We start from the raw sequence: 13,294 nt of genomic DNA, 5'->3' as shown, positions 1-13,294 counted from the left end.
GCGGTTTCTGTCGACTGGACAGTGCGTAAAGGAGTTTCTTTTGCCCATCGATAATTGACGGTTAGGATATTAACTGCGATCTAATCAAAACTAGCGATATGAACATTCTGCCGAGATGCCTCTTCTATTTCGCTGCTGCTTAGACATTGCCGTATGCAGTGAAAGGAGATTGCTTGTATTGGCTAAGCGGGTAATTCACCCTGGAAAGCCAGCCGCGCGCGTGTGCAAACCCTCGATTTCTTGCAATCCAGCAGACGCTGAGCTGAGCCTTTGCACTCACCCCAAACGTAAATTATCATACGACTTCGCTGCTATTTCCTATTCAGTCTCATGTCGCGAGAACGAAATACAGCCACCCGTTTTTATTTTATTTTATGATTACCTGAACCGTACAGGCATGTAGAGCAAACGGTTAATCTGTATCATTACCATGAAAATCTCCTCGATAGCGGCATTGGTTGTGATGTGTCAGACAATACCGACGGTTAAAATATCCTGGCAGACATCATACGGGAAAAAAAAAACAGGTACGACGCAAAAGGACGCAAAAATGAGCCGTTCAATGGAGCATTTTGCCTTTCTTGCGTCACTCCCCATCCGAGTGAAACATTTCAGGCGTCTATTTGCGGGCTTGATAGGGCAGCGAGTCGGATGATGCAGGTTTCAGTTAAGAAACCTGTTCGCGCGACTACATGTCTGAGTCCGGAGGAAAGGAAGTCAGGTAAGTGTGATGTGATGATGGCCAAGAGAGGGCATTTGTGCTGAGGGAGAAGGAAAAGAGGCAAAGACGAGGATTCGCAGTTGTCTGCATTGGAATGTCAACCCATAAAGATATCGTAGAGATGTTATATCGCTTTACGTTCGATGATTGAGAAGAGCCAATCTCCTCTATTTGACACGTTCGTCGTAGAACAAAGGAATCAAATCATGGGGAGTGGTGACGCTTGAATTTTCTAAGATCTATAGGAAGTAGGATGTACTAATATACATTAGTAGTAAATTCAAGGTTTGGGAGGTCGCAACCTGCCTCCCAACAGATGTAATGTTGAGAGAAGATGTCAACTATCATCTGCTTGTATGTGTATCTGATAAAGAGATTGTACATATTCTTGACTATGCATATCATAGAGCGTAAATATACAAGGCTCATTCATGAGAATTTTGATACACCATGTTGAGCGATAGCTCAAAACTTTTGCAGTCTTTTCAATTTCCTAAGATAGACCTTACAATCTCAGCTATCCGAATCGATAAATGTATGATCGACCAATCTCTAAGTAAAAGATTCTGGCATAGCCCATAGTCCTTTACGCCCACATTCTGTAGAACTTGGCATCAAACTCCTCTCTCAACATGATAAAGGCCTGAAGCACTTTATAAAGACTACCACCTTTTCGATATGCTCCAGTCGCATCGCCGTCTTTATCCCAGCCATACATGGTAAAAGAAGACGGTGGTGTCTCAGTGCTGCTGCCGCCATCAAGCTCAGAGCTGGCGTATCCATCCGAAGGCATCATTTCTGCTTCATTCTCAAAGTCTTCAAACTCTTCTTCTAGATCCATCTCACTAGCATCCATCAAGACGGTGAGACTGCTAATGATGGTAGACAAGGTGCGAGAGAATTCTTTGAGGTGATACCATACATCTCCAGGTCGAATACCATTATCCCTCGCCAAAACAAGCGCGCTACCGTGCTTGTAAAAGTCGTACAAGTGAGCGTTGAATTCCACGTCCGTATCATGCGGCCAGATAGGTATCGATGGGATGGCCGACTCTTCCAAGAATACATCTCCACGAACAGTCTGGCATAAATCATGAACTGTCTTGAAGTTGTCTGTACTTCTAGACAAGGCAACAAAGGGAGATCTTACCATCCTGGAAGCCTCGTAGTCGGCATCGAGCCAATGGACTGGCTTCTCCTGGCCTACTGCTGTCTGAGTGAACGGCAACACTCGATCCCTCGTATCTTTCAGACTATGGCTGACATATGACTGTACGTATCTCTTGAATATGGAGAGAGTTTCTTCATTATGTCGCAAAAGGAGATTTTCGGCCTTCTCCGGAAGTGGCGGGAGAAAAATGACAGACGAAGATGTTTGAGCAATCTCAACCATCCTTTTGGTACGCTTGGCTGGTACTCGAACAAATAGGTGTGACAAGACCAACATCATTTCCAAGAGCACTCTATCGCGGTTTATATAAATATCCGAGCAGAGCTCGTGGAAATAACCACCTCTCAAAAGCGAATGAAAGGCAAATACCGCATTCTCCATGAAATATAAGTGACCTATTATACTGGCAAAATTGATAGGGATGCCAGTAGCCGAAAGCAAATTCTGTCTCCGAAGGTATTCAATAGAAAATCGGACATGGTGTTTGATCGACATCTCCGATTCTGGCCCACCAAGGTACAGACGTGTCTGTGAAAGCAGTGACTGGACCATGTTCACTGCAAATGTGCAGTTCTCAGATCCGTGAAGGAGCGAGAACAATCGGAGGATAAGCGTGGTAGATATGGGAAACTGTCCATTGAGACCCGGGAGCCGCGCCGACATGATTTCATATACACGCTCTCGTGGTATTCTGTTGAACACAATGTTCCCTAGAAGGTCGAAGCCTCTGCGACCAGCACGACCCGATGCCTGCCTGAAGTTTTGGGCAGTGAGAAATACAGAGTCGCCATGGAAGACTACAGTCTTGCAGGGCATGTTGATACCGAGAGCAAGCGTGCCGGTTGCAGCAACAAGCCTCAGATACCCCTTGCGAAACATTACTTCAACCCTAACAGAGAAATATTAGCCAGGTTACCCTTTTAGAGCACTATGAATAACTTACGTTTGGCGATACTCTCGGTTCAGACCGGCATGATGTACGCCCAGACCACGTCCAAGGGCGCTTAATAGCCAATGGCTGACTCGGCCCTGCAGAGATGCCATCATTTCCAGCACTTCTGACATTTGCATCTTGGTCGTGTCTGCAAAGTTGAACTGCTCCAATGGATCATCTGGCTTGAAACTTTCCCAAGGACTAATATCAGCGTCTGCTTCCTCGCGTAACTGCTCTAGTTTGGAAGTCCTAGAGCCGTCGCTGGCATCTCCTTTGGTTCTTTGGACCGGTTTCTTTCTCTGTTGAAGGCTCTTCGCCTTTTCCCAAGCCTCAAAATCTTTTAATTTTTGAGCCCACTCGGATGATTCATTTTTCCAATTCTTCTCAGTATTGACGAGCTTGCTGAGCATCAGCCTCACAATATCCTCGCACCCATGAGTGTCATAGTGAAAAACTAGAGCAGGCAGAGCGCCTTGGTTATACAGATCGACAGCCAAGTCAAACATGCTTTCCAAATCATCAATGTATCTAGCCTCGGGCTTGGAAGGTCGTTTCTTTTCTGTAGCCAGAGGTGGTTCAAGCAGCTTTCTTACATTCTGAAAGGCCGAGTCTCGGCTCTCTATGATGCGTCGAAGAGCTCCTTTTAGCTCCATCTCCCACCGAAGGACGTCCGACTTGGATATTGTCTCGGGGAGAATGGTGGATGGATCGGGAACGCCAAACTTGACGACATCTTCGTCTGAAAGAACCTTTTTCATGCTTTCCCACAAACGTAGGCAATCTCTCGCCTCTAGAGAAAGATCATCAAGCGCAGTACGAGCCCTAAAAAAAAAAAAAAGGTTAATACGCCAGCTCGCCCAAAGGAATTACACGATACGCACCTTTCAGTCAAAGCAGCTACGGGATGGATAAACTGTACACTAGCACAACATTTTTCGCCTTCGTCTAGTCCAGGAACAGGAAGCGACTTATTGCGACGAAGCCCCTGAAACGAGTCGCGCTCTTGGCGTACATGAATAAATTTTCGGAGGTCTGAATATCTCGCCGTGTGCACCACCATGTCTAATTTCAGCCCCTTCTTTTGCTGAACCTGTGATAGCCATTCTCGAAACGGTTCAGGATTTCCAATCGTTGCCGAGAGGGCAATGACTGGGCATGGAGCCGACAGAAGCAGCTGTTCCCAGACAACGCCATCGGCATCCTGGCCGATACAATGGACCTCGTCGAAGATGATCCTCTTGATACGTCTGGACCAAGCATTTGGCCCTTTGGCATTTGTTGGCGCCAACAAGAGTATCTGCAGCATATGCGGCACAGTCACCAATATTTGACATCCGGTTGGGCTGTGTAGTCGGTAATCTCGAGTATATATTGCCCAAACCGATTTTCCCGCCTGTTTATGATAAGACTTGGTGAAGCGCGCTCCAATTTCGGCAGCAATCTGGTTCACGAGAGCTTTGGTTGGCGCAACATATACCAGAACTCCGTCGTCGCTTTCCTCAAGTATTTTCTTCATGGCATAGAATGAGATGAACGTTTTACCCGCAGACGTTGGCGCAATAACAAGGAGGCTGTTATTGGCATCAATTGAATCGAGAACTTTGACTTGCCAGCCGTCGGGGTCAAACAGCACTCTTTGGTCTTGCCGAGAGTCAAAGCTTCGATCCATATATGGGGCCGCGTATTCAAGTTGCATCTCGCGGTAGTTTGACATGATCTTTTTCATGCCCTTGATAGGGCTATAGTCAAATTTGAAAGACATTTTCTGTGTTTGGCTGCCAGCTATGAGTGCAGGGCATGGTATTTCGAGGTAATTTGTCAACTTCTGCACTGATTGATGCACTTCCTTGGAGACCTCTGTATTCCGCATTTCTTGAAGCCATCTCCAGATAATGGCAATCAGGTATGATTCTGAGGATCTATGGGTTAGCGTGATATCTCGTGACTTGGCACTTCCAAGTGATTCTTACTGGTATTAGGATCTGCATTCGCATTTTCTCGGGCCTTTGCCCACAGCTGCCCGAGAATATGGCAAAGGTAAAGGTGCACTTCGGACCCCAACGCTACTTTGTCGGCTTTGGTTCGTTCTGTAAGGAATTTCAGGGCTTTGAGGTAGCGATCTAGCAAACTATGCTCTTTTTCAAGATCCCAGCACTTCAAACCCCATAGTGTGACGGTATTATTTCGCTTGGCGGATGCCTTTTGCTCTTGAACCTCCTGGGCGGCTCTAAATGCACTCTCTTTACCACCTGGTTTGCTTGCGTTACGCCCTGGCTTCTTGGAAAGAGGCTGAGGCAGAGGCTGAGACTGAGGCCTGCCGCTATTATTCACATCAGTCTTGTTATTCTTAGGCTTCTTTGTGGCTTTCTGTTTCTTCACGATAATGATTTCGGGATCAATCAGCTTGCCCTTTGCGTTTGTCAGACTCGCAGAGTGTGCCACCATGCTAGCCAAAAGGCCTTGCTTTTTTTTCCTTGCAAAAAAGCCAAGCCTTTCGATTTTCCGAGTTGGTATGAGCAGCTTCGTATTATGCCAATGATGGAGATCTTCAAAGACAGAACTGGAGGAGGAGTCCTGTACATCTTGGCTCTCTTTCAGTTTGATGTCTTGGAGAAAGCCGTTTAGTACAGGGTGGCTAAATGGCAGAGCCGAGACCTCTTCATCATTTGAGTCTCTTGGCAAGAATTCATCCGCAGGGTTGCTAAGTTCAGGCAGGTTCTCTGAGAAATCTGCATCAGTTCCTGAACGAAAAGCCGACCAAAGATGCTGCCAGGACTGAATAATCTGATTTGGAAGCCACTCTGCAGCCCTTAGACTTTTAAGAATGAAATGAAACAAGAAACCGTCAAAGGCATCATATAGATCCCAGTTTTCATCAGTACTGTTCAAATTGGTCATCCATTTGTCATTCTCCAGCAATACCCACGAAATCTCAATGACGTGATGCAGGAATTTGTCGTCTTCAGGATGCGGATGGCGTTGCTGCGAGACGACCCAGTGCTGACGCTCAAGCAAGGTACAGTGTTTTAGTACAGCGAGATGAAGGAGGAATGCTCGAATTCTCTCTTGAATATCGAAATGTTCTTCATTCGTCAAGCCATCCTTTTGCATACGAAGTAAAGAAAGGCAGGCGGCTATGCCCAGATGCTCTCTAACGGTCAGGTTATTGGTTTCATAGACCAATGGTTGAATCCGCCCATCCTTTAGATCAAACAGCGGTTTAAATGGTGAATCAAACTCCCGTTTGACCGGAATGGGCATCAGTGGTGTAGATGACCTGCTCAATAAGGGCGCGTATGCCTAGGAAGAGATTCACGTCAGTATTCTCACTTCTCAAATAAGGGACATAGTCCTACCTTTGAACTCTTCCACTTTTAAGGCATTGATAACGGCTACATTCTTACCCTTGGATATCAAGTAACGGATCATATAGCGCAATGCGATCGTATCTTTGACCTGGTATTCGACTCCATCATGACATAGGACGAAATGAATGGGCAGCCCATTCAGATAATCTGCAAATTCTTTACCAAATGGCGAGTCAAACTCCAAAACAGATGCTCTGGCGCCATTTTTTGCACACTTCTGCGCATATCTTTGGAGATGTTTGATGATAATCGTTCTTGCCAACTGATATTTATACTCCCAGCCGGAATTGTAAGGGACACAAAGATCTCGAAGATTTCGGAAGAATACGACATCGAAATCGCAGCCTCTCCTCTGTAAGTTGCTGAGAAATCTCTCAACAAAGTATACGGCATGTAATAACTGGAATCCATCTATCGGGCTGTTTGTTAGCCTATTGCTAATTTTTTTTTGCGAAGCATCAGAGGATATCTTCTTCTCCAGACTCACCCTGGAAATTAGCCGGCGATTCTTCAAGACAGTGCCGAATTAGCGACTCGCCATGGATGAGGAATGGCTCTTTACCAGCAATATCACCAATCAGGTCGACTCTGGATGGCGACAGGTGGTTGTACCAGGAGTTGAGTATGCTTTCTGGAGATTCTGTATCACCCATGGCGGCACTAAACGGACGATGTCTGTATATATCTTCTTAAACAGATAAAAAAGAAGAAGACGAAAAGAGAGGCTGGTATAAAATTGGATTTTAAAAGATTCTAGTATGTGGCAATGCGATGTCTCAGCACTTGTACATGTAGTATTGTCTAGATGGAGTTGTTGCAGCAGCATGTGTTAAGACGGGAAAAAATAAAAAGATGAATCAAGAATGAAAAGAGATGTGAAAATGAATATGAAAAGGCAAACGAAAAAAAATCCCGCAGACATTTATGAAGCATGACAAACGGAGGTAAATTTGGGTCACATCACCAAGTAGGAGGCCAACGTTTGCAAGCCCAACTTCTGGGAGGCCTACAACGTCAGATTATGCAAGCACAGGCGTTTCAGCCTCGCGGCCCAATCTCGAAAATGCGATGGGATTGGCTGGAGATATCTTGTGCCTTTTTTTGCCCAGAGGATTTTACTGGACATTTCACTGCTAAGCGAGCTTGGCTTTGGGTTCCTGTTTATTTTGCCGCCGACAAACTGGCAGTGTTGAACTGGATGGCACTGTATCTATAGAGACTTGTGGACAATTTGCTATATTAATGACATTTTTGCTATATCAATTAATTAACAAGCTGTTGGAGATTTGCCTATTCATTCATTTCTTTCGCACAAGAGATCGATGAACTAGATCAGACTGGAAGTTGTGCCTTAACCTCTAATGGTTTACAATCGCTCGCCGGTCACATGCAAAAGTCATACTCTTTTCCTTCTTCAATATCTTCGTATTGCATTAACGTATCTATAAGCTCGATAGAACAAAAAATACAACAAATAAACTTCCCAAGTTTTGATATATACGAACAGGCATTCTTCAACCTTTGAATGATGCCCCAAAAAACGCCAGACAATTACCAAAATGCTCCAACCGCCTCTTCTCCCCCTCGCCTCACACAAGCTTTTTTTTTATGTTCATACAGCACTCATCATTAAGCTCTCCAGCATACCTCCGCTCTGGCAAGCTATCTGTGCCCTCTCAACCTCGACCTTGACTCTCCTGTGCAGAGTCCTGAAACCCTGGTGCAGCTCAGCCGATGCGCCAACATATTCGGCGTACAGATCCAGCAGTTGCACACCGACCTCCACGCAGATGCTCACGTAGCGGGGGTCGCATATGTGCGCGCATACCCATTTCAGCACGGGCTCCACGCTCTGCTCGTCGCGGTTCTCCAGCGCATCACGGATGGCGCTGCGATGACGAAGCGCAAGCAGCAGAGTAAGGACGTTGAGGGGCGAGTACTCGGGTGATGAACGGTCGATGACCTGGTCCAGGGCTTTAGAATAGCGGGCGTGGCGGAGATCCGCTTGCCACGGTCTCTCCTTCTTCTTAGTAGGGCGGCCCTGATTGGCAATGACAACGTCGGCGCTCTCGCCAAGCAGGTCCAGACGCTTGGTCGCTTCGACGCGGCGCTTGCGCTTCTGCTTCTGCGCATCGAGAGACTCGATAGTGCCGGCAACGAGAGCCTGCATTTCCTTCTCTCGCTCACGCTGGCGCGCGGCCTCAGTACCAGTAAGCCGTGTGCGGATGCTGAGCACGCCGGACTGCATGCCGACTGCAAGATGGCGATCATCGTCGGAGGAATCGCTTGAGGGGATGACGCAGACTGACAGGATAGGGGCTTGGTATTTGATGCTGTTCACAACGTTCCACCCTGTCGTCTCAAACATCTTGACATGACCTTCCAAACTACCGGTGACAAGGCGGCGGCCGCCAGAGGCAAGGCTCATAGAGGTGACTGTCTTCTGGTGGTTTGTGATGAGATGTAGTGGTCGAGCAGCGACCAGATCGAGAACGCTGACAGCGTTGCCGGCGGCGGCCAAAACGGTCGTCCCCGTTGGCAGAGGAAGCACACTCTCGACAGGGGCGGCATGCTTAAACGTCATAACGGCAGAGTTGTTACCCGTTCGCGGATCCCACAGCTTGACCGTAGAGTCGTAACTTCCAGACACCACCATGTTGGCTATCGTACCCGGCATAAAGCTACCAGTCCGCACATAATCTGAATGGCCGACAAACGTGCTCGTCGGCTCGCTGCTGGGCAAGTCCCATAGCCTGACCGTCTTGTCGTCGCTCGTACTCAACAGCGTAGTCAGCTCGACGGGCGAAAACTTGGTCGTCCACACAGGCTGCTTGTGATCCAGCCACGTCCTCAGGATAGCCCTAGATCCCACGTCAAACACCTGTATCCTTCCTGTATCGTCACCCGCCACTAGAACGCGGCCGTCCCGGCGAATCTCTCCGCTTCGTGCAACATCGCTAAACCGGGTGATTGTCTTGAGCAGCTTCCGGCTGCGGGTCGAGTAGATCTGCACACGGGTGCCCGTAGTCACGGCGAATGAGTCGCTGTTGCTTGAGACGTGCGTAATGGGGAAATTGGTCGGCGAAGGGATCAGAAGAGGGTTCTTAAACGACTTCCAGTAACGCTGCTCTGCCGTCATGGGCGCGGGGCCAGACGCGAGCTTAACCCTCGGCAGGGGCGCCACTTGTGAGGCCATTGTGATTTATCTCTTCGACCGACCGAAATTTCGACGCAAACTATTTATAATGGTGTTGGTTTAGGGTCGAAAGAGTGCTGTCTTGGTGGTTGATCGCGGCCCTTTTACTCTCCAAGACTCGAGTGATGGACGATCGAAATAGCAATGCAGTGAGGTTGGCAGCTAGGCTCGATTTTTTTTTCTGCCAGCGATAAGCAAGAATTAGTAGATTAGATAAGATTTAACGGCGGAAAAGTGACCGCGGGGCGGGTAGAATTATGCCTTATATGGACTAGCTCATGCAAAAAGGCTCTAAAACAGTACGTACCTCCTACTCGAGAAGTCCTCCTCTCAGACAGCATTCCTTTCATAGCGACATCTGTATCAGTGCACATATTTTATTCATTCTGGCTGTATTCATTTCCTAAATATCTATACCAACACATGAATTCATATATAAAACCCGTATCATCAGAATACATGAAAGAAAAAAAAAAGGAAAGAAAAAGGAAAGAAAAAAGAAAACCAATTGTCATCCTGCTTCGCAGATAATTCCAAAAACGCCCTCCTAAATGTTCCTTAATACCGATTGATATGATTTCGATTTCATCCAATACTCATACAAAACAGTTAATAGATCAAAAGAATTAGTATCCACCTCGGCGTCTGGAACGCCCCGTGCCAATGTCAATCGATTGCATTTCCTGAATCAGAGCCATATCTTCTGCTCCTCCGTTAGCGCCACTCATGATGGGGAGTGGCACCTTGGCTGGAATAGGAGGTCCCTGACTACCGCCGTTATATTTGGGCGCATAATTTTCGTTTGGATAATCCCACGCGCCGGCGCGTGATCGAGATGAACCGTATTGATTTGGTCCAACCTGAAAGTTATCTGGCGCAATAGATGTGAGGGGATTCGGGGCTGACGTTGTTGGCCCCATTGAATGGCGCATAGCTTTCTTTTGTAGTCGCTGCCGTCCACCTTGCGCGGGGGGAGGGGCACGAGGCCCCTCTGTAAATCCGTAGGCGTTAGACGGCACTACCGCCTGCGAGGTTCTCGCCATGCTAATTCGTAGAGGTCTTCGACCGCTGGGAGGCATTGGCTGCGCTCCGGAGAGAGCCGGCCTCGCTCGAGCGGGCTCTTGAGAAGGCTTTGCCTCGGGCTCAGGAGCCCAAGATTCTACTGGTAGATGATCCGACGGATCGATTTCTCGGCCATCGGGCGTCAGGATTTTGGAAGGAGGGTCTGACGCATCAAGTCCTGGGGATGCATCTCTAGAAGATGCCCCAGGGTTGAAGGCGTCGTAAGAATCAGGACCAAAAGGAATATCAGAATGTCTCCTATGATCAGAACGAAGGGGGGCAGGGCTGACCGACTTGCGTCGGATTTTGTGTTGGGGGTTAGGGGAGGGATCTCGATATCCCTGAGCCTGAGTCTGAGCCTGAGCCTGAGCCTGCGACTGCGGATCCGGCCCACCGGCATAGACACCCGATCTTCGCCTATCGTATGATTCATACGCCTGCGGTGAAGTACCATACGGCGGTTCGTGTGAGGGCGGTGGCGGCTCGCTCCCATGACGACTTCGGACAGAAGCGTGTACCATTTGATTATTGTATTCGCCATCATGACGCCTTTCTTCGTATGCTCTGTTGGACAATTCTTGAGCCATGGTAGGGTCTACCCCCGGAGCCAAAGAGGGTGGCAAGGCAGGCAGCCCGTAGCTTGGAGAGCTCTGGATATAGGTAGTCTCGTACTCGCGCTGTTGACTAGGGCGTTGGCTTTGGCTGCTATAAGAATACTGTGAGATCTGTCCGGGGCTCTCGGTATAGTCTCTGGCCGACATTGGAGATACCGAATCTTGATTCCGGGGCTGCTCTTGATACGTAGGATACGCTCCAGGAGATTGGCTCATATAACCAGAAGGTCCTCCTCCCGGAGAGTGGCTCAGGTTCGTGGATACGGGGATCGGGGCGCTGTTAAACACCTCGTCCAGCGGGACGATTCTCGAACTGTTGCGGCGATCCCTGTTCCGCATGGAACCGGTTGGTGATTCTGGGACGTCCTCTACAGTGGGTTGCATGGAGCGATATTGAGCGTCGTAGGCGTCGTAGGAGTTGTGGGGCTCGTAAGCAATAGCTCTTTGAATAGGTGGCTGTGTCGCCATGGTTGGGTCGTAGGCTCGGAACTGTGGGCGGCCAGGGTAGTTTGGGGAAGAGTTTCTATGAGCCTCATTCTTCAAAACATCAGATCTCATGGAAACGGGTGGAACGCCCCTCTGAGGTGATTCGTCGCCTCTCCTTTGCATGCGTTCCTGGCTATTGCTGTGCCGTGACCGGTGAGCGGGTGGCGGGGGAGCTGCCTGTTGGGGGTCACCAAGGGGAGAATACGGCGCGGCATCATCGGCTGGAGTCATATCATAAGGCTCACTCGAAAGCGAGTAGCCGCTGCCGCGGGGATCTTGCTGCTCGTATGGTGAGACGGGTATCTTTTGGCTGTAGCCTCCTCTCTCTCTCTCATACGAGTCCTGCCGTGTCGGGCGAGGCTGGCGAGGCCCCTCAACACGGCCTGAGCCAGAATGACTGGGTGAGTGAGAAAAGTGGTCTGCATGACGGGATCGAGTGCTCCCGTGTGTTGGTGTGCCGTACTCGGCAGTTTCGTGCAGAGAGTTTGTAGAACCGTACGGTGAGTGTGAACTGATCTTGCCGTGAGGTCGGTGAGGAGACTGATAGTCTGATGGAGAGGGGACATTGGCGGTAACTTCGCCGGTAACAGGGTCGGTCGGTAGAGGGCGCCTTTTCACAGGCTCCTTGCGCTTAGGCGGCGAACCCTCGTGCTCGGCTCCCATAGACTGTCTCGTTCTGGCAGCAGGCTTCTCAGGCTTGGGGCGGGAATCGTAGTAAGTAATCTCGAGTCGAATTTCCCCCGCATACTTGCCGCGACATGTCAGGGTTTGCCATACGTCGCTCTGGCCTCCCCCAGCAATAATGATGCCCTTGAGATCGATCCATGCCTCTCCGATGAGATCCGTTTTCTTGTCGTCAGTGAAAACGGACACCTTGAGCTGATAGTAGTCGGCCGAATCATGCACTGTAAATCGCAGCTCTTGGTCCCTGCAGAGACAAAGTCAGCGCTCCGTCTCTGTCTCGCTCCATGGCCAGAGCACATCGGATAGGCTGGGAAAGCTTACCATTTGGGAGTCTGTCCGCCTCTGACATCTGTCGCCGTCTTCTTGGCCTCTTTGCCAAGCCTGGCGGCGCAATATGGGTCCTGTTTGCCTATGGTCTTGCGGTTGGGCAAGTTCTTTGCGCGGTCGACCACGGCAACGAGAGTGCCAATCACAGGCCCGTCAACACTCATGTCGGCAAAGAGCCCTGCCGTATGCGGGCCATTCACGGCAAACTGTTTGGAAGCAGCAGACATGACTATGGTGGGTTGGAGCAGGCTCGCAAGAGCGCTGCCTCGAGAGCTTCTGGAGTGCAGGTTGGAGACATCCATGTTATTTGTTTACATCGGCAGAAAGGCAGGTATGCTTAGCGTATGGCGATCAGCGACGCTTGGGATTGGACGCCACCATTAAACTTTTGTGAGAGGCTGGGTCTGATGACGACAACCAAGAGAATGCACCGGCACAGAATCAGCCTTCAACAGAGAGAAATTCAGAATAGAAAAAGAAAGAGAGAGAGAGGCGACGAGAAGAGAGGAAATAGCCTCGTGCTAGTCTCATGCGCATGGCAATGCAGAAGTTTAAAAGAAGAGGCTTGTGCCGTAGTCGGAAAGTTGTTCTAGCTAACACCTACTAGCGACTGCCAAGGGAGCTGCACAGCGCTCAGCTTTGATGCAGCCGGGCCTGCCAGGGAGCTGCAGCGGTGCTTTGCGTGCGTCCGTGGCTGGGGGCAGGAAACAAAGAGGAAAAAGGGAGACCAT

At 49.2% G+C, this 13,294-nt stretch overlaps 4 protein-coding genes across 4 annotated transcripts; all 4 read right to left on the bottom strand.

Moving 5' to 3' along the window:
* Positions 1-1,307: 1,307 nt before the first annotated feature.
* TrAFT101_006958 (uncharacterized protein) lies at positions 1,308-5,937 on the bottom strand (the record flags this gene model as incomplete). Its single annotated transcript, XM_024906903.2, has 4 exons — positions 1,308-2,781; positions 2,836-3,648; positions 3,708-4,737; positions 4,797-5,937. 4 exons carry the CDS (start codon positions 5,935-5,937, stop codon positions 1,308-1,310), a joined length of 4,458 nt encoding a protein of 1,485 aa, XP_024758609.2.
* Positions 5,938-6,058: 121 nt separating this feature from the next.
* TrAFT101_006957 (uncharacterized protein) lies at positions 6,059-6,847 on the bottom strand (the record flags this gene model as incomplete). The annotated part of the gene is made up of 3 exons (XM_066127922.1): positions 6,059-6,126; positions 6,183-6,605; positions 6,682-6,847. The coding sequence occupies 3 exons, from the start codon at positions 6,845-6,847 to the stop codon at positions 6,059-6,061; spliced, it is 657 nt and encodes a 218-aa protein (XP_065984035.1).
* Positions 6,848-7,599: 752 nt separating this feature from the next.
* TrAFT101_006956 (uncharacterized protein) lies at positions 7,600-9,523 on the bottom strand. Its single transcript, XM_024908545.2, has one exon. It carries the CDS (start codon positions 9,388-9,390, stop codon positions 7,807-7,809), a length of 1,584 nt encoding a protein of 527 aa, XP_024758608.1. The 5' UTR covers positions 9,391-9,523; the 3' UTR covers positions 7,600-7,806.
* Positions 9,524-9,754: 231 nt separating this feature from the next.
* TrAFT101_006955 (uncharacterized protein) lies at positions 9,755-13,188 on the bottom strand. The gene is made up of 2 exons (XM_024900654.2): positions 12,558-13,188; positions 9,755-12,480 (listed from the first exon to the last, which is right to left on the bottom strand). Exons 1-2 carry the CDS (start codon positions 12,863-12,865, stop codon positions 10,017-10,019), a joined length of 2,772 nt encoding a protein of 923 aa, XP_024758607.2. The 5' UTR covers positions 12,866-13,188; the 3' UTR covers positions 9,755-10,016.
* Positions 13,189-13,294: the final 106 nt, after the last annotated feature.

Source organism: Trichoderma asperellum, chromosome 4 (assembly GCF_020647865.1).
Source record: "Trichoderma asperellum chromosome 4, complete sequence".
Taxonomy (NCBI): Eukaryota; Fungi; Ascomycota; class Sordariomycetes; order Hypocreales; family Hypocreaceae; genus Trichoderma; species Trichoderma asperellum.
The sequence above is the reverse complement of the archived record's forward strand: the minus strand, read 5'-3'. Positions and strand labels throughout refer to the sequence as shown.

What these genes read in the sequence shown, in the direction of transcription:
- TrAFT101_006956 (XM_024908545.2), bottom strand. Translation starts at nt 9,390, where the DNA reads ATGGCCTCACAAGTGGCGCCCCTGCCGAGGGTTAAGCTCGCGTCTGGC.
- TrAFT101_006955 (XM_024900654.2), bottom strand. Translation starts at nt 12,865, where the DNA reads ATGGATGTCTCCAACCTGCACTCCAGAAGCTCTCGAGGCAGCGCTCTT. An exon ending in GGCGGACAGACTCCCAAATG is followed by an intron (nt 12,481 to 12,557) that starts GTAAGCTTTCCC and finishes TTGTCTCTGCAG; the next exon opens with GGACCAAGAGCTGCGATTTA.